Below are 26,891 nucleotides of genomic sequence, written 5' to 3'. Positions count from 1 at the left end.
ATTTGAGAGAACAAATGATTTCACTCACAGTAATTAACAGGCAACATTCCTTACATACTATAGCACAAATGTGGACCAATTCATTTCTATCTCCATTTTTTTCTTACCCTATCAGTCTTAATTACACACAAAAAACGACATATTTGGGCATTTGAATGCTTTAGTGAGGGATGAGCAAAGGGCCAGCGTGTGGTGCTTTAAAGCATGATTGGATGAGTTGAATGTAGAACAGTGGTTCTTAACCTGGGTTTAATCGAACCCCAGGGTTTCGCCGAGTCGGTCGCAGAGGTCAAGACACACACCTGACTCAAATGATTTGTGATGACGCGCCCTGCTTGTCCATCATTGGCTGCATTTGAACACACTACATTGCTTGCCCTATCTGAGTTCCAAGGAATTTGGTTTTCTCAGTAGTCGATTTGTGGCTTTTGTGATGGTACATCTTGTGATTTCTTTATTATTGTAATCATATTATGTCGAGCAAAAAATAATAATTGGTTGGAGCAATATGAATTCACGTGTCAAACAGACTGTATGGTGTTCCACAGGGGCCAATTGTGGGGCTTCATTGAATCTGCTGCCACTGGATTCCATTTTAAGAAAACAGTGGTGATTGGTTGAAAGAAAGAGTTGGGACCCCAACGTCTGGAAGATTTAATGAAATTCCCATAGACCCGCCAAAACACTTTTTTTTTTGCTGTGCAGAACTAGACTTTATTCAGGAGTTTGTGTTTTGTGTGTTGACAGAGTAGCAGATGACAACCTGAAGAAAAAAAATATTTTCAAGTGACTGCATATGTGTGTGGGATGATGGAATGTGTGTTCCTCTCACAAATTATCCTTACACATTGAACCACGTAAGGGAAACATCCGCTCTAAAAAGGTGCGCTTCTAGAATTTTTTTTTTCCTGATGTCACGACTGCAGCATTGTGCATATCTGAGGTCTTTAAGAGCACGCGCGGTGGACGGAGACAAGGCGGTGACTCAGAGGAAACACCTTTCATCCGACTGACAAGCTGTTAGAGACGCAGGATGAGGGGACCGCTGGGAGGGGCGCACGCCAACGCTGAGTGTCTGGCCGGCCTTGACTCACCCGCTCGCTCACTCAACCTAAAGTGAGTGGCCCACATGCCGGTTGGGCTAAGTGGAGCAGACTTATGAGCTCTTCTTTGCAGCTCTTTACACAATACAGGATGGCTAATGGGGGTCATTTGAGAGGAGAAAAAGTGTCATTGGATGTCTCCTGCTCGTGAGGAGTGTGGGGTTGCTTTGTCTTGTGCTTTAGTGGAGGATGTATTTATTTGTTCCTTCTCTGCAGAGGTGGCAAAACTAGTTGTACAAGTGCAGATGCTTGTGTAATAAAAATAGAATTACTGATTCAACCCTGTACTTAAGTAAAAGTAAAAAGACTGAAATGTACAACAGTTGTCAACAGATAGTTAATTGTACCTTCTGGTGATTTCATGGTTCTGCCTGTCATCTATGGATAGATGAACAAATGTACATTATTTGTAAATATGAAGTGAACTTGGTTTCATTTCAAGCCTGATAATCTGCCATGGCAGCACAGTGGTTGTGAATCACTCTTTTAGATTGTGTCTTAAATCAAAGAACTGCATTGCAAGGGCATCACATACTGTATTTCTGACAGCTCCGACAGGGTGACTGAACACTTGCGCAGATGCAGACTGCTTCACAGACTAGAGCGTGCAAGTCGTCTAATGTACAATGAAGACATCTGAGAAGAGAAGGCATATGTACTGTAAATGGCCCGGACCCATGATGAGCCTTCATACACCCGCCCACCACCATACAATAAAACATGACCAATGCCGTCTCAGTTGTGCCAAATGTAACCACTGTGTACTGCTGTCAGGTGCATATTTGGTTGCTGTGCCGGGCAAGAAAAGCCCGCAAATGACTATGTTGTTATACGGCACGAGACAGCGAGACACCACGCCTAACCATCAACATGGGAATATGACAGCATGGAAATAACTTGAAGAATTCCTTACATTTAGACAGCTTGCCTAATGAAGGCTTTTCACTTCCACAAACGCGCTCAAACTGGCTCATTGGGCCTGACAATATATTCTTAGAATTCAAATACTCACATAAAGCATCACGTTTTGTGAATCCTTTCAAAAATTAAAAAAAAAAAACGCTTAAATACTATTGGGGAGAAAAAAAAAAAGTAAACTTAAGGAGTAATTAATTTGAAATGTATTGCTTATAATTAATGCTCACACTGGTGTATGGAAGGTGCACACTAGCAGCCACGCTTCCGTCAGCTTGACCCAGGGCAGCTATGGCTACTTAAGTAGCTTACCGCCACCACAATGTGAATTATGTGTGAGTGCATGAATAATGTATCCATTCCTCTGTAAAGCGTCTTTGAGTGTCTAAAAAAGCGCTATATAAATCCGATGCATAATAATGATAATAATAGTAATAATAATTATTATTATTATTATTAAAATTGTACTGAAATGTTTAAAAGCAAACAGTTTTTCAAGCTTAAGTATAAATTGTAAGTTGTAAAAGTTATCAGGCCCGACTGGTGTAAATAATCGGTAGCGTTGTGGCGAATTGCCGCTGGGCCAGGCTGCAATATCCACTGTTGCAGCCACACATAAATTCCTTCCGGCCCGCGGATCCACTTTGAAATCAGCAAATATAGTGCATCCACGTCACTTGAATGTGACAAGATTTGGGTTTCTGTCTAAATGTTTCAAAATGTTTAAACCAATTCATTGAAAATGTGCAAAACGAATGTGAAAAATTTATATTATAGTGAGAGGAGAGGAGACTGTGCCTTGAGATGATGATGTCATATGAATGTCTCTTTGCCACAAGACACTTGGCTGACTGGCAACAAAAGATTAATAATTGCTTCTTTTTTTTTATTCCAAAAATATTTAAATTTCTTCTTTTTCTTTGCATTTTCTTTTTAACAATATGCAGAAAAATCCACCCATTACCACATAATTTTTTTTTAGGCTTTTTTTGAATTTCTAGTATTTTCATTCAGGGTTTTTTGAGGGATTGTTGAAAATTTTAATAAAAATAGTATTTTTTTCTTCTTCTGAGAATAAAAATAGTTGGCAGGCCGTTACATTATACTGTAAATTACTCCCTTAATCTTGCTGGCATAACAGCGTTTGATAATCTGCCTTTTTAAATATAAAATGTTTTATCCAATGTTATGTCCCTTTTTGTCCTTTTGCTTGTTAGTTATCAGATGTAAATGACATTTTTGATCAAATGCAATCCACCTATCATTGGGAGGGCTAAAGCTAAACTATTTTAGATTGATACACTAGAAGGGCAAAATTGTATATTATTAAAACATCATGAACTAAAGTGGGCCGATCTGAGCCATGAAACTCCATGGCTGAAAATGAGTCTTTTGTTAATGAAATTTGCCTATTCATACCAAGTATTGAATGTAAACTGTGTAAATATAAAACAAAAATCAACACAAATTAAGTAAAATATCTTAAAGCTGCGATTAAACTCAATATCATGTTTCTCAACTAAGAAGTCAATTTGTTTCGGTAAACCGTGAAGTACATTTACTCATATTCCCTCCTTAAAAATCTGCGTTTTATTCCACCCCAAAGCTTTCCAGTGAATCTAAGTGAACTCCATCTGGACAAAGGAGTAAACAGGATTAGTGGTTCTCCCGTAGAAAAAGACAAATGTTGAGAAGTTTTCCTGAAACTTGAGCAGCTATAGGGAAGGTGTGTGTGGGCAGACCAAAATAAAAAAGAGAGAGAGGGAGTTTGTCAGTGGCGAAGCAATGGTGAGCAGGTTAGAGGTGAAGGACAGTGACTGGGTCTGGTGGATGCTGATGTCGCGCTGAGTGGGGTGTGCCCGGCCAGTATGGTTAAATTTAGAACAATAGCGATAAAGTTTAATAATGATGAGTGAATCACTTGCAAGTGTTTTTTTTAAACAATTTCAGGGGATTTTGCATGTATTTTGTTTGTTTTGTTTTTTGATCCAGTGTGAATCATGAAGACTACAGTCATGGAATTAAATGAAACAATGGATGTTTGTTTGTGCAGAGAGGCCATCAAGCATGCGTGGGCTTTACTGACTATAGTCGAGCTTAAGATTCTGCACAAACAGCAGCTGGTGCTTAATCATTGCGTATTTTCTTTTTACGATCGGAATCCCCCATTAAGGAGACAGGAGACCCTATGCAAACATTGCCCTGTGATCGACTGTGACCATCCTAAGGTGTTTTCAGCTGGGATATCGGTGCTTGTGTGTGTGTGTTTTTTACGTCAATGTCCAGTCCAGGGTTTTCCTTACATCTAGACCAGTCAGCTAGGGTAGGCTCCAGTTCAACCCGGACGAGAAAATAGATGGATGGCAAAGAAAATGTGATTTCACAAGAGTAGATTCCAATGCTTTAAGATCCGTGTCCTTTCTTGCTTGAGATGTCATTTCTTCAGCAATGTGACAACAGTGGCAGACCGCGCTGAGAGAAACTTGGTCATTAAAGCAACACATCATCCACTCCATCAAATGCAGACTCCACATCTGCTTTTGGTCTCAAGGGTTACAATGAAGGTGCTTACTTACAGAATCCAGCTTCTTTGGTTGAATGAGTTTTCAGTGGAAACGGGATCATGTTGTGAGACAACGTTCCGGATTTGTTTTATAACTGCATGTCCGCGTTCAACTTTCCTACCTGTAGTACACAGGCTTCCGTCACATGGTTCCCAGCTGGACTTGGTGATTCATCGTCATCTGCAAACTGAGACGGGGCGTGACGTGACGTTCCTTTCGGTTGTGTGACTGGGAATCAATCAGTCGCTTGGTTTCTGCTCAGCCTTTTCTGAGACGTACGTACCGAAAAATGGCAATGAAACGTGTCTTTTCCTTGAAGAGGAATGTGACACACTGTTGATGGATTTTGCAGGACTGGCCCACTCAAGGTCTGTCTGTCCCATGGAGGCAGGAATGCGCCTCCATGAATTGATTAGCGCTAATCAGGTTTGTCTCTGACTCGTCACTGCCTGCCAAGTGCTTTTCCATAGCTGAACAAGCTGGTATGATTTTCTTTCACTGGAAATGACATTTTAATTTATTTTTTATTTTTGGGCAGAGCCATGTAATAGCCAGTCTGTTGGCTGGGAAACCCTTTCAGCTGTATTTCCACTGTGGGTGGGGGGATGGTGGTTGGGAGGGGCGGGGGGGGCTATGGGGAGGCACACAATTAGTCACAATTCAAAGATCTGCTAGTTTACTGCTGTACAACAACTTCAAATGTACTATTTCCAAGCCAGTTAAAATATTAACCCAATGACATATATCTACAGTCCCTCTCCTGTCATTCATGACAATGTGGCCAACTTGCTATGTCTTGAAAAGCATTCTGGGTGGGTTGGTGGGACTTTCTCTTGCTTTTGTCTACCCAAACCATCATGTGGTCAAATGCGTGGCTTGAATGAAAATTATCATAAATGTTGTATGGGTGTGCCATGTGTTTTGTCAGAGTTGTTCTTGAATGTTGACAAGTTTCATGACGGAACCTTCATAATAATGATAACCAATTGGGCAATGGAAAGTTTCAGGACAAATTGTTTTTGTTGTGGCAATTAGTGAAGCACAGTTCCCTGCAGACACTAACCTAAGCGACAGTCATGTGCATGTGACTCACATAAGGGAAGGGGGAAAGTATGGCCTGTATGGGCTTCCCTGAACTATTTCCATCATGTGCCAGGTCAGGCCTGTTTGTCTGGCGTATTTACTGTACACTAAATGAAAAGAGTCTGTGAGTTATGTAATCAAAGAGAAAAATCAGCCACCACATAATTAGATTTTTTTTCCTTTTTTTTGTAGCTTGAGACTACTTAATGTTTTAACCACATTTGAAGGCTTTTGCTCAGATTTTGCTTGATGTCAATATTCATAACCAAATGTTCCACGAGTTTGAAAAGACTAATGGCCACCAAAGTTTATTTTTATTGGTAGGAGCTTTTTTTGTTGAAACTCTCCAAAAATAAATAAATCCAAAATGATTGTCTTATTTTCCCACCACAAGTGGATTTGTTTTCAACACCAAACTAAGTCTCCAGCTTTAGATTACTTTCATAATTAAAGAAGAAGAAGAAACAAAGTAGAAAAAGCAAACAATAGGGTACCACAAGATATACGTCAACACACTTAATTAATATTTATGAGTCTAGCGAGAGGGTCAAACTCGGACGGCCAGTCATGCTAGACGCATGTAAATAGTCTACTGGCAAGATGTCTACTGTGCTAAATCTACTAATTTAGTCAGAGAATGATATCCGTGGTGCCAAATTCACGTCAAAGAACTTACAAATGTTCAATTAAGGAGATGGCTTGAATGTTTGATGGCTGAAAAAGACGTGAAAAAGAGCCGACCTGGTCCAAAGGTAAAGGTTTTTTTCTACCCCTCAAAACATCGTCCTACGCAACTGACACTGACATTCTCCAGTTTCAACAAGCCAGCCTTCCTTTAGCACCATATGCCCTGTCAGTCATATCTTAAGTCTTTGATAGTTGTTGGTGGAAAATTTGTATTGCTTTTTTTTTTTTGTGGGTGTAGCGATCGCAATTCTACTCGGAAATTCTTGGGCACAACCAACAAAACTCGCTTTACCTCAATTCTTAATTCTTTATTATATCCTTCCTCCTTCTCGTCCGGCAGTCGGGGTAGGGCCAAACGCCAAATAAAAAAGTAAATAAAAAAAGACAATCGCTTACCTCTTCGCGTCAGCGGTGGCTGGCAAGAGCAGGATTGTCCTCGTAGGAGCATACATGTATGGCCCCCAACAAAATATTTACTACATATGAAGGTGAAAGGCTCACTTCGCTGGCGTTCCGCACAAGTTGATCCACGTTCACATTTATCTCTCTGAAGTTTTGGCTTCGGGAAACGAATAAGAACACATCCTTCATATGTGGACGGTTGTAGTGTTTCGAGTCGTTTCTGCAAGTTCCATAACAGCTGTATTTAGTCAACGAGCCGGCTTCTGTTTGACCTCCTTCCGGTTCAAGCTGCTAAAGTCCGTGACCTTGCGGTCTAAAAATAGCATTCGTGTGGTACCCCATTGTCATGTGAGAACTCTTGGTTCTACCTAAATTGTAATTATGCTTGATTGAGAGGAAGCGCTTTTCTGTTCTAGCATGAAGATTCCAGTTTGAATGAGATTGAAGTGGTCCAATCCAAGACCTCACAAAAAAGGCTCCTCTGGATGAACATTCCAGAAGAGTACAAGCTGGTAGAAATCCAGTAGTGTGTCACAATACTTTTCCATTGTGCCTTTTGACCAAAATGAGATAACAGATGTAACATTGTTGACTAATTCCCTCCCGTCATAGAAGGTGACGTTGCATGTTTTTGTGGCTTGTGAATCAAAGAAGAAACACCTTAAGGAGGTGCAGAGGATGTGGTTGTCTTTCACTTGTGCCGTCATTGCCGCACTGGTGGGAATGACTGGAAGGAACATGTCCAGACATAAAGTGGGTGTCTGTAGGCCCGGTCCACACAAACCTCTCTTCTCCCGAAGGCAAACATCCACACTTTGCTGCTACCAACCACTTCTCAGATATGTGCTAAACCGCTTCTATCTGATCACTCGTCACACGGTGGACGTGCGACTGCGATTTCAGCATTTTTCCCATTAGTTGATTTTTCTTCCATCTTCCCGTATTCGTCACAAAAGGGGGTTGGTGCGAAATTGAAAGCAAATTCTTTTCTGTTTGGACAATGGGTGGGTCGTTGAGCTCACTGACCTTATGGTGGTCCCGCAACTGCCTGCTTATGGATGATGACATCAGATTTGAGGGGAAATTGTGATATTTGGAAAAATGCATTTAACACTCTTAACTCAATCACTGCCAGCCAATTTCACTGAAGCAATCCCCTTCGCTCCTGACTTTTCCCCTGGATTTTGACCGATTTTGCAAGGCCCACAGAATATTGTGTTCTATTGGTATAAAAAAAAAGAAAAAAAAAGAAACCAAACCAAAAGAAAGATTAGTCTCTTCTTTCATCAGGAAAAAATAGTATATTTCTATCTGTTTCCGTTTTGCAGCAATTGGCATTAGAATATAACAAAGTTTCATCATTATTTCAAATAAAAAAGTAAATCAGCTTGTTTGCAACATGGCCCTGGTTGATATCTTATACTCTGCTGCCACCTGTTGGCCGTTTTTGTAACAACTACCATTGCTTCAACCGTTCTGTGCAGTTAAGAGGCCGCATCAAAGCATTCTGTATCCTCTGGCATAATTTTATTTTTTTTGCATTTAAAAAAAACGTATAAATACGTCTTTTGGATATTTAAAACATTTAATAGCATGTATTTATACGTTTTTGGGAGCAAATGAGTTGCGCTAGGAGGGAGTTAAGCAATGGCCACAAGACATCAGGACCAACTCAGGCAGTTAACTTCAAGTGGCTTTGTGAACAATTCAGTAATTAGTAGTAAACTTACCTTTGCTGTAGTGCATATAAAAAGTGTGAACTACCTTGTTCAATTGCCAGTTTTTTTGTGATGTATCTTGTTTTGTATCATTTCAAAATTTACAGTATTGTTGAACCTTCAGAGGGACCCAGAAAGCCTCTATTGCTGCATGTATTCACATTTTGCATCAAATGATAATTTCATAAAGCTCATTCCAAATTGATGTGAGCTCACTCACCTTTCAGTTCTGTTTCGTGGCCAATGCAGAGGTGAAAATAGAGGCAGTAAGAGTCCACTTTGTTGGCTGGGCCTTCTTCCCAGTGTTCTGACCTGTCAGCATCTCTACGAGTCCGACCAGAGCTGTCCTCATGAAACAAACAGAAGGATGTTGTGATCCTTTTTGGATGAAAGATTGCAGCTGCCTGTTTGTTTCCTATCAAGTTAAATTCCCTGCTTAACTTGTCTCCTGATTTGGATAACTGTGTAGATTGAAGGTTTTTACCTGCACAGATCATTTACTCTTTGCGGTACGCATACTTGTGAGTAAACGGTGCTCCAGATAATTGCAATAAACGTCGACACTTTGTAATCTTCCAATACCGCCGACTGTTTACCTCACACACCAGTGGCTGATGTAATTTCAAGACTGGAAAAGTCCCTCTTTAGATTCCCGTCTCATTTACAATCATATCAGATACACAAATAGGCGTTTGGAAACCATGGCGGCAAGGTCATGTGTTGATGTTTCATCCACTTGAATTGTCCAAAGTATTAGCAACAATAGTTAGATTGTGGTCTGCGCAAAGGGTCCAAACCCATCCTAGTCAGCTGTGGTCTTCCACCACCAGCTTCCCAGATCCTCACGATTTTTTTTATTTAATTTGTTTATAAACCCAATGCTCACTTGCTTTAAGTTTAGGCTGATGCCATGGAACTCATCACTATGCTGCCGTTCGGGACACCACATCCACATAAACTGCACTTGCAAAGGAAGAATTTTCCGCTCTTGGTTTTTCTCTAAATGCGGTCAACACCACATCAGTCTTACTGTCTATTTAAAGTGCCAAACGTTCCTACTGAGCAGGACATTCTCTTCCCAGTTCACGTGTTGGTGTGAGATTGGAATAGTGACCTTAAACAACCCGATCATCCATGCATTCCTATGGGAATTTTGGTGTTTTTGTTCTCGATATGTTTGCATTTGTAAGCATTTCCCAGAGATTGAAAAGTGGGTGCTTGAGCGCCCTCCGTGGTGTGTGCCAAATCCAAAGTGGTAAACTAATACATCAATGTTATGTTTCTCTTCAGGTTACAAGCCCTTCCTATCCTGTGGTGGTGAAGATGGGCCACGCTCACTCTGGCATGGGCAAGGTAAGATGCAATCTTTTGTTGTCCACATGGCAAGTTTAATGTTTTTGTGTGATGGCCCTGCATCCAATGATGTGTCGTCTGTGATGACCAGCTCCATTTATCATAGTTCACTTTGGACAAATTACTGCAAATGAGTGGACTTTCCTTGTCAAAATCCACTACATTCATTCTTTGCCCCTGATATTCCATGTGGTAAAAAATCTGTAATAGTAATGAAGACCAAACCTTAATCATTCGTTTTTGCATGAGCGACATAGCAATTGTACGCTTTTTTTCTCAATGCAAGACGGAGAGCTTGTCTCAACCTGATACTCTGGCCTGCTGCACTTCAATTTTGCAGTGAAAGACCCTTCCGATGCATTTGTGTCTGCTTGGGCTGGGCATCCTTTTTCAGGAGTCAGACAGTGTATAGTTTCCCCAAAGTCATGTAAGGACGACGCTGTGCCCTTGTAGAATAGGGACCTCGTTTGACCCCCTGAGACCTTGCAGAGCTGTGACTTTAAACAAGCACGTGTGCGATACAGACATCAATATCACTTTTAATTCATTAATAAACCTTGTAAAGGTTTAGTGAGACAGTTAGAAATTGTCTTTCAAATGTTTGGGTGCATTCTGACAGTGCCACCATGCCATACCATGGTCATCATTTGATTGATATATTCCTGTATGATGCAAGCAGTTGCTGTAAACTGCAAATGAGATACTAAACATATTGTTGGTAGTGAGCTTGTGTAGACACAATAACTTCCTACTGATAAGCACATATCTTATTGATATCCTTGTCACTTCGGCAACACTTTGACAAATAGACTGACTGGCATTCATTTTGTCTTGTGTGGGCTGCAATCACTCATACTCGTTTTTTTTTTCTTTATTCGCTCCAAGTGACACTCCTTAAAAAAAGATTAATTAGCTTGTGGGGTGTCCTGACATTCAAATATGCAACAACAACAAAGCCATTACAAATTTATACGTAAACATGTGTGGAAAGTGCAGTGACAAAGTGTTGTTGTTTTTTTGGCGTATGTTACTGTGTTGCCATGACGTAATTTCCCCCTGCGTCTGATACTTAATTGCTTAATTGGAAGGACGTGATGTAGTTCAAAGCCACCATGTGCAAATGTTTCCAAGCTGGGACCCTTCATTATCTGGTCTCCAACAAAGTGTGAACTTCCTATTCCATATCCAGCAGAGCGCTACTGGCTTTTTGAGGCGCGTGCTTTCTAATTAGTGCCGTCTGGTTAAACAGATCAAAGTGGAAAGCCAACAGGACTTCCAGGACATCACCAGCGTGGTGGCACTGGCCGGGACCTATGCCACCACCGAGCCCTATGTCCAGTCCAAGTATGACATCCGCATCCAGAAGATCGGGAACAACTACAAGGCTTACATGTAAGATGCTTCCTGTTGTACTGGATACAATGTGTTCTTAATTGTAGTCCCTTCCTCCCTCGAACCCTGGCAGCTATTTATTTGTTCAAGTCTTATCTCCATTTCCTGACAACCCACTGTGACAGAATGTCTTTTGCAGGGGTAATTAATGCTAACAAACAGCACGGTCCATCCTCATTCTTTTCAGATGCCAAAGTTGTGAGTGACTCAGTGTTCAAGCATTTCGCTGTTCAATTTCAGGAGAACCTCCATTTCGGGAAACTGGAAGGCCAACACGGGCTCGGCCATGTTAGAGCAGATCGCCATGACTGACAGGTAAGCCTTAATGAACCTTACAAGTATGGTATTAAGTGCTGAGCTCTAAATCATGATGGTAATCCCCTTTGAGGGTGTTTGTAATTCCAAAATCTATACACTCATTAGGACAGTTGGTTTGCAGTAGACTGCATCTTACTCAGATGTGCTCCTATTGTAAGCTCCTTTCATGTAACCAAGAAAATCATCTGGAATGTTCCAATAATATGCTACTCAGTATAATGCAACACAGTCTGGAACCCCTTGAAATTTATTCTTAACTCATTCCCTCGCAGCCATTTTGCCTGAAGCAACACCCTTCGCTCCCAGCTGTTTTACTGGATTTTGATTGATTTTGCAAGGCCCAATAAAAACATGGAACCTATCAAGAGAAAGATTAGGGTCTCTTCTTTCATCCTGTTTTCGTTTTGCAGCAATGGGGTACCGCACGAATGCTAATTTTAGACTGCAAGGTTACATGGCTTCAGCAGCTTGAACCAGAAGGTCAAAAAGATGCCGACTCGTTGACGAGCCATGCTAGAAGTGGTTGTATTGTTCGTGTTTATCTCCGGAAAAAAAACACGCTGAGTAAACACAGCTGTTATGGAACTTGCAGAAACGACTCCAGACACTACAAAAATGTCCACATATGAAGGATTTATTCTTTATTCGTTTCCCAAAGCCAAATATTCAGAGAGGGATAAATGTGAACACAAATCAACTTGTGCGGACGTCTAAAATAGCAGTTTAACACCAGCGAAGTGAGCCTTTCACCTTCATATGTATTAAACCTTTTGTTGGGGGCCATGCATGGATGCTCCTACAGATGACAATCCTGCGAGGTAAGCGATTGTCTTTATTTCTTTTTATTTGTTTGGCGTTTGGCACTACCCCGACTGCCGGACGACAATAATGAATGATGAGAAAAAAATGCTAAAATAGTGTTGCCACTGTTGTTCGGACTTGCCTTGTTTACTGCCTGATTTTTTGGGTGATTTTTTTTGTTTTGCCTTTCGTGCAGCTGTGACATGTATGACAATTTATCTGTAGGGCTTTTTCTGAATTAAGGAAACAGGTTTATAAGCAGGAAAGATATAATAATTGAAAGAATTGAGGTATAGTAAGTTTTGTTGGTTGTGCCCAAGAATTTCCGAGTAGAATTGCGATCGCCACACACACACACACACACACACACACACACACACAAAGCAATAAAAATTTACCACCAACAACTATCAAAGACGTAAGACAACCAGATATGACATACAGGGCATATGGTGCTAAAGGAAGGATATCTTGTTGAAACTGGCGAATGTCAGTGTCAGTTGCATAGGACAATGTTTTTTTTCAGCCATCGAACATTCAAGCCATCTCTTCAATTGAACATTAGTATGTTCTTCGATGTCTATACCAGTGAATTTGGCACCATTGATATCAATCTTGGACAGAATTAGTAGATTAAGCGATTAAACTAGTAGACTGTTTACATCCGTCGAGTATGACTGGCCCGCCGAGTTTGACCCCCTCGCTAGCCTCATGAATATTAATTAGGTGTGGTTACGTATATCTTGCGGTACCCCATTGGCATTATAATATAGCTAAGTTTCATCATTATTCACAAATCTGTTTAAAACACTGGGGAAAAGAGCTTTTTTGCAATGGCCCTGGTTGATCTCTTATACTCTGCTGCCACCATGTTGGCCGTTTTTGTAATAACTACCATTGCTTTAAGCATTCTCTTCAGTTCAGAGGCTGCGTCAAAGCCTTCTGTATGCTCTAGCAAAAAAAAAAAAAAACGTAAAAAAACATAAATGTGTTTTTGGGACCATAGCAATATTTAAAATAGAACGTTTTTATACATTTTGGGATCAAATGAGTTAAATGATTGCTTTTCTTAAAAAAATATTCCTACAAGTTCTTTCCAACACTGCATCCTTGAGTGTAGCCATCATTGGCAACACCAGCTAACAATGAATTTAAGCAATATGAATACTACTGCAGTACTTGTCTCCGTTATTGTTCATAAAATTAATCAAAAATCTGTGATTAATCAATGCCACAAGAGGGCGACAAAGGACTACTGTGTAAATGAAGTTCCTCACCTCACTTCAAATCATTTCCTTTGCAACAAGATGGCGCCAAATCAATGCAGCTAGTAATTTGGCCTGCTATTGATTTGTCTTCAACTAAACAGACCCAGATTCCACACCAAGCAAATATGGACGAAGTCACCAGTATTTCTGCTTCCAGTACATAGTTGGTGACATTTTTGTCTCTCCCGTCTCCGCTATCTTGACCCAACTGGTCAGGGCAGATGGCTTGGTTTCTTAATGTGTGAAGGATGCTGTTGTACACCTGTTCCATACGTTAAGTGCCTTGAGAAAAAAATGTGTACTTAAATTAATGTGTGCCACTCGATCCACATTTGACGCTTTGATCTGTTTGATGTGTTCCAGATACAGATTGTGGGTGGACTCCTGCGCAGAGATATTCGGCGGCCTTGACATATGCGCAGTGAAGGCCGTCCATGGAAAAGATGGCAATGACTACATCATTGAGGTCAGTTCACTTCCGGAATAAGCTGCATAAGGCAGCATCCTTGCCAGCTTAAGTAGTTGTGGTGATGAATGAGAACTTGCCGAGGCCTCACTTGTTGTGTCCCAAAGGCCAAATTGTAGCAGTTTTTCTGTTTCACACTGAACAGAAGGAGGTTGGAACCGCATATGAAGGAACACGCTATCAAAGCTTTGGAAGAATGATGAATCAGTCCACTTGTTAGCCCAAACATGATAACAGGCGCATGAAAATAATCTGCATTTTCATATAAACTATTGAGCCTGATATATTATAAAGGTCACTTTTTAGAATGTATTCAGCAGTTCAACAAAGACAACAAAACACATACTACACTTGCAAGAAAACATTTGAAAGTGAATTGAATCACTGAATGTTTACGCTTTATTTCAGAACGTTTTTCACCATTATTGTGACATACAACCTGAACAACTCAAGTGAATCGTTTTTTTTGTTTTTGTTTTAATGACCATTTTGAGAAAATTAACACACAACTTTTAGGTTTTTGCGAGAATGCAAAAAAAGTCACTGTCACATGCTGACTTCATCCATCCCATCCATTTTCTTGTCTTAACCGCTTATTCCTTAGTAGGGTCCGGGGGAACGCTATAGTTGATAAGGGAGATTTATATTGCTTATAGTATTACATTTGCTGTTTAAGTAATTTATATCATTTAGTAATTTTATTTAGGTAACAACAGAATAAATGTGTATTTATTTAATTAAATTCTCCTCACAGAGACCAGTATCTCACAGAAAGCTGCTAGAAACTTGGTAATGCTTATTACTGCTTATTGTCTCACTTTCCCTAAAAAAAAGATACAAAGTTCAATATTGTATGATGGGTGGAAAAAAGGCCCTAAGCAGGAAAAATGTTAACTGTTGCAAGTAAACGTGAGGGAGGATCCTACTCTGAAGAGCAGCAGCTGTATTATCCGTGATTGTTTTTATCATATGAGGAAAGGGGCTGATCTGGGACATCTGACATGTCCATATTTAGTCTGGCAGCGTGACATCACATTTTTCACTATCTGTCCATAGGGTGAGGTCAACATTGAGAGGGTTCCGCTCCATCTTCTTTGCGTTGTCTTGAAACTATTTTTAGAAACATGCAGCGGCTCCCCTCACTGTGAAAGTAGTGACACAATGTAAACTATGTTCTTCCGCCGCCTCCTTCTCTTGAACTAACCCTAACCTGAGTCTTTCAGCATAATGGAATGTAATTTAAGCGTGGCGGGCAACATCCGTCCGTCCGTCATAGTTGGAATCTGCTTTTTATTCAAGACTAAGACATCAACTGTGACTTTTCTCCCTTGTGGCTACTATCCTTTCGGGCATCCGTATTTATTGAACATTTGGAAAAAGTTGTCGGCCTTCCTCCCTGTTAATCCATGTTCTGTATTGGACCTTGGGAAATGTTCCCACAGGTGCTTGAGCATTCCTGAAAGTGTTTGTGATGTTAGTCCAAGAGGTATTCATTCAGATGAAATGGGACATACTGTACTGTGTTATGGAACATGACTTTGATTTACATGCATGGACTAATGCATTCATTGACATTCAAAGGTATGAAGTGCTATCTCCAATGTTCCCACAGGTGCTTGAACATTCCTGAAAGTGTTTTTGATGTTAGTCCAAGAGGTATTCATTCAGATGAAATGGGACATACTGTACTGTGTTATGGAACATGACTTTGATTTACATGCATGGACTAATGCATTCATTGACATTCAAAGGTATGAAGTGCTATCTCCAATGTTCCCACAGGTGCTTGAACATTCCTGAAAGTGTTTTTGATGTTAGTCCAAGAGGTATTCATTCAGATGAAATGGGACATACTATACTGTGTTATGGAAGATGACTTTGATTTACATGCATGGACTAATGCATTCATTGACATTCAAAGGTATGAAGTGCTATCTCCGTGATAGAAAATCGTGTTATTGCCTTTTAGAAGGCTTTTTTTTTAAACCACAAAGCTTCTGTTTACAAATATTAGCCATCATACTTCCACAGTAGAGCAGAAGAGCTTCTTATGAGACAGGATTTCCTCTTCAAAACTTTCAGAAGGCCTAAAGGAGAAGTCAACCCCCCAAAATTCTTCACAATAGTATGTTCTATGCGCCCCCACCATTTTAAACACGGCATCCTGATTAATATTGTGTTTGTGGAATATGAGTTATGCCGAAAAATCCAGTCACTTTTACCCATCTCAGGGGGCAGCCATTTTGCCACTTGCTGTCGACTAAAAATGACATCAGAGTTATTCAGGGCTCAGGTAATGGCCAATCAAGGCTCACCTGTTTTCTGAGTTTGGTCATGTGACGTTCGCAAGCCGAGTTGTGATTGGCGGTTACCTGAGCCTTGAGCAACTATGATGTAATTTTCAAGTGGCAAAATGGCCGCCTTTTGAGGTTGATAAAAATGGGTGGATTTTGCTGCTGAACTCATATTCCACAAACAAAATATTAATCAGAATGCCGTGTTCAGACTAATGGGGATGCATAGAACATAATATTGTCAAGAACAATTTTGAGTTGAGTGTTAGGTGTGTTGTGATTCTTGATCCTTGGGGTAAAACTTTTTAATTGTGGGGAAAAAATCACATGATTTATTTATATATTAAATGTAAATATAAATATTATTTATTTATTTATTATTATTTTAATGTACATGAGACATAAATACTTTTTCCATCTCGTTAGTTAATGTGTCAATCAAAACCAATTATTTATAGATTTGAGCCAAAATTGTAATCCGTATTCAATCAAATCAAGTAAAGCACTCAGACACTACTACAATTTACGATTATAAGTGAAATCGTGAAATGTGCCTGCTCTAAAACACACCTGAAAACGTAATTAGAATTTTCAGCGCAGCTTTTTTTTTCCATGTGAATGTTTGGATTTTCATTCATGCGTAAGTAATTCCCTCCATGAAGCAAGCGACTTAGGTGCCTGCACAAGATGCTTCTCGTTGCGCCGAGTGAACGTTCCCATGCAGCAGGCGGGCGACGTTGTCCAGACACAACAGCTCAATTAAAAAGAGCAGAACAACACCCTCGTGCTTCCGAGCCGAAAAGGGCCAGTGGCCAGCCCCGCTCTTGCACTGGATGACATAAATCAGCAGGGTGGATCCCCGGCCGGCTCAGGCTGCCACCACACGCCATTTGAAGTGGGGGCCCGGCGGCCGGGCCCCGCATGCTCATGACTCAACTGGCCAAAACACCGTTCCACACCCCATGGCGCCACCAAATCCCTTCCAAGAGGAATATAGGGATTAAAAGGGGTTCTGTGGAGAGGAATTGCACATTGGCCACTAAATGCATCCATCCATTTTCTCGAGCGCTTCTCTTGATTTGGATTGCTGATGAGCTGGAGCCTTTTAGATGAGGACAAGCTGGACTGGTCGCCAGCATATAGACAAACGACCATGCGCCATCAAGTGAATTGTCCAAAATGTCTTGGCAAGATAAGATGACTTTGTCGGACTAACAGATGTTGATGGTTGGAGGTACAGCAGGGATCAATCAGCTGCGTTGTCATAAAATGACTTTTCTGACCCTTGAATATGTTTGGCAAATTGAGCAGCGTAGATTGTGTGGCCGCACAGGCCAGGCATCTACATCCCAACCAGCAGCCAGCCGCACTCACCTCGGCTCTTTGTTTTGATACTCGATCTGTCTCGGGGTGGTTTCCGTGTACACGTGCACGTGAGCTCTGGTGGCAGAGGATGTGGCCCGTGCAAGTCATACGAGGTGTGGCCTATTTAAGTCACATTTGATATTTTGTTCTTGGGAGCTTCTCTTTCTTCCTTGTCTTCCCATTCTTGCTCACATAAACGAGTAAAATTTGCTGTTATCATTTGATTTATCTTTATGAACTATGACTGAGATGGTAGCTAATGACAAGATAAGCAAGGCAGAAAAGTCTGCAGAGCTAGTTGCAAGTTTAAGGATTTATTTGGGCTAACGGAAGTTTGATGTAATGTTTAAATAGGAAAGAAAAGAAAAAAAGATGTGTGAGTGATTTACCCTTACTGTTTCCTAGACTGGGGGGATGTAAATATTGTTACGATGCAATACTGCCATCCGGTGGAGAAAGAGTGAATGTGTTGTTTGAATTTTGTACGTGTGTATGAAGGTGATGGACAGCTCTATGCCTTTGATTGGTGAACACGTGGAGGAGGACAAGCAACTAATCACAGAGCTGGTTCTCCATAAAATGGCCCAAGTGCTGCTGGGAGTTTCCTCATCGCCCCCATCTTCAGTCAAGGTAACGTAGTCAGCCTTTTACACCTCATAAAACTTTAATTTTTTCCCCCCTTAGAAAAAGCAAGTGTTAAGTTTAAGATGAATCACCCAGCCCTTTCTGTACATGATAAACCTTTAATGCTTATTTTCTCTTTCTACTTTATTCTAAAGACTACACAGCCCAGACGAGGTAAGAAGTTTGATTGTTATGATTTAAGTGGCTTTCACTCAGCTGTTTTCTTCAACGTGTTTGCATTGTGCTTGCAGGGGGACACCGCTCCGGCTCGGCTTCTCCATCGCAGTCAGGCCAAGGTTCGCCGCAGCGAGCCCGCTCGGCCACCACCTCGCCCAGCCAGTCTTTTCAGCCAGGACCCATCCCTGACAATTCCGCACCTGGAGCTCAAAAACACCTCAAGTAAGCCAGATCCTCTGTTGATTGAAGACAAAGACATCTTCATCAATATGATAGTTGATGTTTGCAGAAAGCAAAGTATTAGGGCTGAATCATTTTGAAAAATATTCTCATTGTGATTCCCCCCTCAATATTGCGTTAGAGATTTAATAAGCACTTTTTTTTTCAAGGTTTTTGTCCCATGTATTTTTTTAATCTGCATTATATTACAGACATACTAAGACTGGTTAATCATTATTAGCATTGTTATTAGTAGTAGTCTTTTTTTGTTGTTGTTACTTGCGGCCTTTGAAAGTTGCATTTTACTAGTTTGTGATTTGTCATTTAAATCTGATGAATTGTTGAGCACTGCAAGGGATGTTGTGAGATGTTGCGGAAGAAGTTCCTCAATGTCAAATATGAAATTCTCCAAAGCATCCAAATTATTGAGAAATAGTTGAAGTAGTGGCGCTGACTTGATATTTTCTGTTTGTTATAGCATCTACAGTGCATCAGGAAAGTATTCACAAGCAACAAGTTTTGCGGCGGCAAAAACACCAAAATGTCATGTTGTCATTATGAGGGGTAGAATTTTGAGGTGGAAAAACATGATTTCATCCATTTTGTATCAAGGCTGTCACATAACAAAAAGTGAAGCTCTTCCTGCATTTAATATTGATTTGTGTAATGGCGACTCGTCCTTGTGAATATGTTCAGTAGTGAAATCCAGCTGCTTCTTTCCCTCACCAATATTCACTGCTCCGTTTACCGCACAGCAAATCACAGTCGCTGACCAACACCTTCGCAGAGACTTTGCGAGGCAACGTGAGCGACGACGAGGCCAAAGCGGAAACCATCCGCAGCCTCCGCCAGTCCTTTGCCAGCCTCTTCTCTGACTGAGAGCCTGCTTCCTCCTCTTCCTCCTCTTCCTTCTCCTCCTGCTTCCTGTCAATCTGTTGAGGAGTCCCGCAGCTCCATCTTCAGTACCTCTTCCTCTTCCTCACTTTGTGAATATCCACACCTTCGCTACTAGAAAGGCTGAACAAGACATTTGGGTCTTCCTTCAAGACTTTTGACATCAAAAGTCAAACCAAATTCCATTCAAATCTTTTATTTTCCCACCGTTTCTGTACCTGCTTATCTCTTTATATCATATGCACCTTTCCTGTATTTGGCTTTTATTTGACTGCGAATCCTACAAAGCCTTCTGGTTCATTGCATTTGACATGCCAGTGCTCTGCAAAATGATGTCGCCATCTGCACCTCACTTGGCCTTTCTAGTGGTGAAGCATTCCAGTTGCATGTATCTGGCTTCCGCTGCTTATTGTTTAATATTCATCTTCTATCAAACCGGTGAAAGTGTTCATGCTTTTGTTTGGTCTTTTAAAAATATTGATTCTGTCCATGGCAATATTTGACATGCTTCCAGTCAAGTCAATTGAAGTGTTCCCCCGCTATTCAAAAGGCACCCCACCACAAATGCTTTCTGTTTCCTAACTGATGGGAGCAAAGCACCACATTAACAACTCACTTTAACAAACCGAAGCGACAGCAAAGCACGACTTGAAACTCCTTAACTCACACACAAGATGGCGACAAAGCACTACGGGTAGCTCCTCATCCTACTTCCACACAGTTCCTTAACGCAGAGATGCCACAAGATGGTGCCAACTGCCAAGCAATACTAAAAATATTCACACAAATAAATTAGTGATTTTCAGGTGTGTTTTTGAGATCCAAAAATACATCCGTGATTTTCACATGTTCCTCCACCGTCCACGGGGAGGCAGTGTTGCTGTCTCCATTGAACTGGAACGAGCCGTTTCTTGTTTAAAATTGGACATTGAAAAACAGAAATCGAGTCTTTATCTGACCTTCCATTATGTGTTTATTTTGCACAAGTCGGGAAACAAAATGCAACCTTAATTTGTTTCCCTTGAGCTTGTTTTGTCTTCACTCGAAAGACACTCTTCTTCTGCTGTTAAGTTGTCTTCTACGCCACTAAAGCAGCAGTGGCCCACTGATCTGTGTATAAACTGTGGGTTGTGACGGGGTGGTCACTATTTTTAAACAAGTGGACGGTATGTGCTGCTTTGAAGACCACCTTTTTCTTTTATCGCTTAGTTCCTTAGACCCCAATATTAGATTTGGCAGAGGCATCTTTTGTTGAATTACAGTTATAATAAAGTTTCCTCCTGTAAACATCATAAGGATATAATTTATATGTGTATTTGAGGCAAGTTGTCTGAAATCCTTTTGTTTATGTTTAAGAAATTTCAAACATCATAAATCATGCTGTTTCTACTAAGTACTGTCTTAATTGTTCTCCAACTTCGATACGGTAAATGTATAGGATCGTATGCGGAGAAGCGTTTCTTGGCAGAAGAAATATGGTGGCCTCGCGGCTTCAAAAGTCTTGGCCTATTGGCTATCCAGTGATATCTACAGATCAGTGCAGCGGCTAAAGAGGAACGACCCGTCTCCCGTTTCTCATTTAAAATTGAAAATTGAAAAACGGAAATCGAGTCGTTATCTGATCCTCTATTATTTGTTAATTTTACAAAAGCCGGGAACCAAGATGCAACCTTGATTTTAAGCTTCACTCGAAAGACACTCTTCTTCTTTGGTCGCTCCTGCTTAAATGGCGTAGAAGAAGAAGAGTGTCTTTCGAGTAAAAGCAAAACAAGCTCAAGGGAAAACTAACTAAGGTCGCATTTTGTTTCCCGACTTGTACAAAATAAACACATAATGGAAGGTCAGATAAAGACTCAATTTCTGTTTTTCAATCTCCAATTTTAAACCAAAAAACGTCTTGTTGCTGTTCAATGGAGACAGCAACAAGGCCTCCACGTGGACGGCGGAGGAACAGGCCTTAGACAAGTGAATATCTGAGCACTTGTGTGTGTGTGAATATCTCGAAAAAGCGTGATGCTTGTCTCCAAAATAAATGCGCCTGTGTGACGATCCACAAACGCACTTTCGACAACTTGCAAGCAAAAGTCACAAAAAATGCACATACAAAATTAAAAAAGACGTGAAAATCGCGGAATATATTTTGGGATCTGAAAAACGTGGAATTCGCGAAAATGTTTGTAGATCGGAAAAATATGAAAATCACGGTTGTATTTGTGCATCTCAAAAACATGTGAAAATCACACATTTATATGTGTGAATATTTTTTAGACAAATCTCTCCCCATATACTTTGACATTAGACAGTGCTTTGGCTCGAGTACAAAAAGTGCTGGATAGATAGGTCAACTTTTTATCTGGTAGCTTTCCCAAAAAAATCCACAAATATGTTGGGGAACACTGTACATGGGGCTCACCAGCGTATTTGTCAGCTCTTCACACACACACACACACACACACACACACACACACACACACACACACACACACACCTCGGGTTTCAGTAGTGACGCCTTTACCTTGGCATGACATGTCCAAAGTGCTTTTTGTTGAAGAACTCGGCCACCGGGTCACCTTTTGAGCTGTGCGATTTGATGCAAAGGTGCAAACGGCATCGTCTTCCATCCTCCTGCAATTCTTACTTTTCTTCAATTATTTACATCCTAGGGCGGGGTGAGGTGGGGGGTGATAGATAGCATACAATTCCAGCCATGCGCAAGTAAGCTGTGCACAAGTAATGATGATATACTGTAACGTTAAGGCCCCCCAAAAAGAGTCCAAAGTATCAGTGAAGTTGTTGAATTTTGATGTTATAATGCATGAAGCTGTTCAAATGTACGTGTGCGTGTATGTCAACAATAATACTAGACACAATAAGAAAAGCCCTTATTTGCAATAATGATCTTTATATTTGTAGGCTCCTCTTTTTGTTCACCAAGAAGCCTAATGCTTGGAGTGGGGAAAAAGCGAACCTGAAAATAAAAATAATGAGTGTTTTTTCATGCTTGCAGGACAATTGTTACTTTTCATATTGCTAAAATATGTACATAATATGCTCTAATATCAGCCACAGCAGCAAAGCTATAATGGTTATTAAACATCGGCAAAATCATCTGTTTTCAATGCTTGTCAATTCCTTCATTTCATCAATTTATGCACTGTGTCAAAGGGACCAAATTAGCATTTTACAATCCCTTCTAAGTATTTTGTTGTCTTTTCTTGAAAAAAAAAGGTAAGTATGTATGTATGCAAAAGTGCAATGTGAAAAAAGCCATAACCAAACTATGAGGATGTGCCATGCAATAATGACTGATGTCATGTGTGAGCTGACATTTCCACCGTGTTTTGCGACCATCACCATCCGAAGGCTTGTCGCAGGTTGTAATAGCTACCATTTTTGCTCCTTTGTCATGACGATGTTGCATCCAATTTCAGTTTCACTTTGTTAGCAGTTCATTAACTCTTGCTTTTCTCCAACAAAGTTATGCAGTGTACTGCGGAAAATGACTTCATCGGTGTTGCGAACGCTGGAAGACAAAAGCTCTGTGTGTGAAAATTGAAACGTAACATCTGTCACGTCAAACTGGAGTTGAAGATTCCTACGGGGACATAAACGTCTTACTGGCCAACCACCGCAGGTGAACTTTTTAATCAAAGTAAAATGGCGTCAAATCAAATTCAAATGGGTTCAAAGGCATTTGATCATGGATACTATTTATTTAATTAAACGCAATTACAGTGGTGCCTTGAGGTACGAGTGTACATGATCTTCATGGTGAACAAACGTGAATTAATAATGGTCGCTATGTGTGAAATTTGCTGCTGCCATTTAGCTGTGAGTATGTAAAGTGCACTCAAGTCTCCAAGTGCAAGTCAAGGCACCACTGTACTTACTTACATTTTATTATGTATGTATTTAATAATCAGTTTTAGACTGTATGCATTTTTTTAATTCTTATAGTTTAGCACCTAACTTTTCTTACTATTCTCTTTATTTTTGCACTAGCAATTTGTGCAGGCTGTTTAGGCAGCCAGCTATTTGGATCTGAATTGACAGCAACCTCTTGCTGCTTGAAATCAACTGTTGCTCCATTTGGCCAATGCAAAATGACATGAATGACACATTTCTTCATTAACAATCATGAAAGTGACTTCAAACCGTTTCCGTCAGCAGCCCTTCTACCATGGCAACTAATGGAAGCAAGCAACCGGACTCATAATGACAAATCAATTTCTTGACATAATGATGGCAAATGACTAATAGGCCCATATGAGGGATTTGGCAGGTGCCTCAACATTTTACATCATCAGCGCCAGTCCATTTTGAAGTGAAGCTCTGATTAAATAAGCAGGGAAAAAACAAGTAACCTTGGTGCAAGGACATTTATTGATGAGCGAGCAAAATTGTCGTCATTGTAGTTCCAAAATAGCTCCGCTGTGTTCCCTTTCTCTCTGATGAATGCTGGATGGCTCCCATGTGGTACTTTTGCTGTATTCTTCTTCTGTACTATTTTGGTGTCAATGTGGCATGAATACCAATCCTACTTGTGTGCCTCAGGTGTGGTCGTCACGTGTGCTTACTTGTGAGAAGTGCCATGCATCTCATATGTTCCCACCATTGTTTTTTCATTCAGACTTGTGTTATTAAAAGTAACAACTTTTACAACACCTGGCTATGGCGCACACTTTTATACGACATCATCCACACAACTTGAAATATTTTATCCATTTATGGTCATTCCAAAAGAAGCCTTACTCTTCCCTGCACATAATCTATGGAGAAAAACAAAAATACTTCATCTACTTTAGTTTATTCCTGCTGGCATGAAGGTCAAACCTGCAGGACTCCTTTCATGTGCTCCACCTCAAAGCTGTGAAATAAACTCATCTTGTAATATAAAACACATATAGACATTAATATGTCACAGTACACACACAAGATTCCCTTTCCCCCCCATTTGTGAGACAGTGTCATGCCTGAATGGCCACAACATTAGGTACGCTAAAGAGAGCCATCATAGGAACGGTTCAACAAAGCCATCCATTTGTAATTGGGAAATTCTTGTCTTTTGGCGACTTTGCAGTGTGATCACTTCTGGGAAACAAAATAATATCTCCAGCTGCGAGCCACTCGCAGCCTGTGCCACTTTGGGGTACTTCCACTTTGGAGTACAGGCGCGTTGGAATTAGGATTTTTGCAAAATGGCACAATAAACCTTAAACATATGTTTTTGTTTTTTTCCTGATTGATGTGTTCAAAATTTCACATTTTCACACATGTTTAGAATGTCCAAATCAGCATAATTTTTGTGGCAAACAGCTTATCGCCGCGGCAACCCCAAAAATGTTTTTAATTTCCATCTTGAACCTTTTTACATGAAACAGCCACAGTTTCAAAGCTAACGGATCAGATCTCTTGGAGGAGTAGTTTACAATGTGCCCTCTATAATGGAAGAATGTTTTGAAAGGAAATTCAAAATGGTGGATTTTGCATATGGCACCAAGAACTGTTACATATGCCTCAAATGCCTCGTATGTCTTGGTGATATATACTAGGGCAGCTTTGTTAAAACTTTTTAATAAAAATTCTAAATTTAGTCAGCTGTGATGAGTGTGCAAATTTTCATATATTTTCAGTAATGTAAAGACAATTCAAATCAGCTTAATTGTTTTGGCACAGCAACAGCGAAATAAAACGTTTTGCTAATTTTGATTATCTTGAAGATGTTTTGATGAAACACCGTCAGATCAAATCTGTCTGTGAGGGGAGTTCTTTAAAAAGTAACCTCTAGGTTAGGTAAAGAATGGGCAAAATTTGAAAGTAAAAGTAAATTCAAAATGGCGGACTTCCTGTTATGGCGTATGGCTCCAAGAGACTTTGTTTTGACATTTTTGACTTCCTACGTACAACCGGGATTGCTTTGTTGAAAACTTGTAGGGAGCGTTACTGAGCCATTTTTGCAAAATCTCACAATAAACTATGAAAATATGAATTACTTTGCCAAGCCTGATATGTGTACAAACCACATTTTAGAACATCATGCTGTCTAATCATCATTGATATGCCACACGGATGACCTATGCAAAGGAGAAGTGCTTACTAGCGCATATTTTGGCAGATTGGATGGGGTAGATGGCAAGGACTTCCGGGTTTCACACATCAGCGTCGTTTCCGGCTACTGATGGCCACGTTCTGGCTACACATCAGCGTCTCAACCCTGAAATGCTTCGGACTACTGAGACAGACACACTCGCACCCATCGACGGGAACCGAGGGGCACCACGGTGGAAATACAAGAACTGGGACGCGGCCCACACGTAGCAAACAGGAAATGGAAACAAAGCTGATGTGTGAAAACCAGGAAGTCGGAAGTCCCGCCACCTCCATAGCATATACTCCATTGCATTATGTTTGGAGGTGGAAAAATATTCAGAGCATTGTGTATGTATGTTATACAAATATGTATGTAAAATGCATTTTTGTCTCAGTTTCCATAAATCATCATGTCTAGCTTTATAGCTATTATCCCAGCATTGAAAAAGAGGCGCTTGAATTTCTCATTCTGCCTTCAAATGCAGTTAAAAGATGAACATTGGCTTGATGTCATGAATGATGAAGTGCTTGATGTGACTCAAAGTACCTCTGACGCCTGCAAAACACTTTTTCGCCCCCACACCCCTATCGCGTCATCTTGTGTCCAACTGTTCACACTTGTTTCTTTACATACCAGACCACTTGTATTGACGGCCCGATGTTAATCTGCTGCTACTGTGATTCTTCGGACATGATTTTCAAGCTTGGAATGTCCAATTGTGCCGCAGGTCGCTGCCTGCCTACCTGCCTGCAGGCGTCATTCCTGTAAACATGGCCATCCTGCAGGCTCTTCTGTCTGTTGGTGCTTTCCCACGCACCCTCTCGCTCACTTTTTTGTTTGCTTGTTAGCATCTAATTGTACAAGGCCAACATTCGGGCTGATACAGAAGGCAAGTATTCCTGGGGTACGTTCAGATTGTTTGGCCTTGTGGAGTTCTGAACACTACTGAGTGTCCTTCAGGTTTTGTTTAGTGCTGCCACAACAGCCCTCGAAGATACTTTGACGTTGCAGAAGTGTGTGTCACGATGAATGCATAAAGGTTACTAACTCTGTGACGCACACTTTCCCCTTTACACGTTGCCCAAACAGATCTGACACTGCATCATCATCATCGCCATTATCCAAGATGAATGGGACAATGTTTCAACTCGTTTCTT

General features: G+C 40.7%; 1 protein-coding gene across 1 annotated transcript in view; it reads left to right on the top strand.

Moving 5' to 3' along the window:
* The window catches only part of syn3 (synapsin III), an 85,502-nt gene extending 62,740 nt beyond the window's left edge, over positions 1-22,762 (top strand). The window contains exons 7-14 of the mRNA XM_077543382.1: positions 9,763-9,825; positions 11,075-11,217; positions 11,458-11,532; positions 13,968-14,070; positions 18,228-18,359; positions 18,509-18,527; positions 18,605-18,752; positions 19,505-22,762. Coding sequence (XP_077399508.1) covers positions 9,763-9,825; positions 11,075-11,217; positions 11,458-11,532; positions 13,968-14,070; positions 18,228-18,359; positions 18,509-18,527; positions 18,605-18,752; positions 19,505-19,628 — 807 coding nt within the window. The 3' untranslated portion in view covers positions 19,629-22,762. The remainder of the gene's footprint in view (positions 1-9,762; positions 9,826-11,074; positions 11,218-11,457; positions 11,533-13,967; positions 14,071-18,227; positions 18,360-18,508; positions 18,528-18,604; positions 18,753-19,504) is intronic.
* Positions 22,763-26,891: the final 4,129 nt, after the last annotated feature.

Source organism: Vanacampus margaritifer, chromosome 15, assembly GCF_051991255.1.
Source record: "Vanacampus margaritifer isolate UIUO_Vmar chromosome 15, RoL_Vmar_1.0, whole genome shotgun sequence".
NCBI lineage: Eukaryota > Metazoa > Chordata > Actinopteri > Syngnathiformes > Syngnathidae > Vanacampus > Vanacampus margaritifer.
The sequence above is the reverse complement of the archived record's forward strand: the minus strand, read 5'-3'. Positions and strand labels throughout refer to the sequence as shown.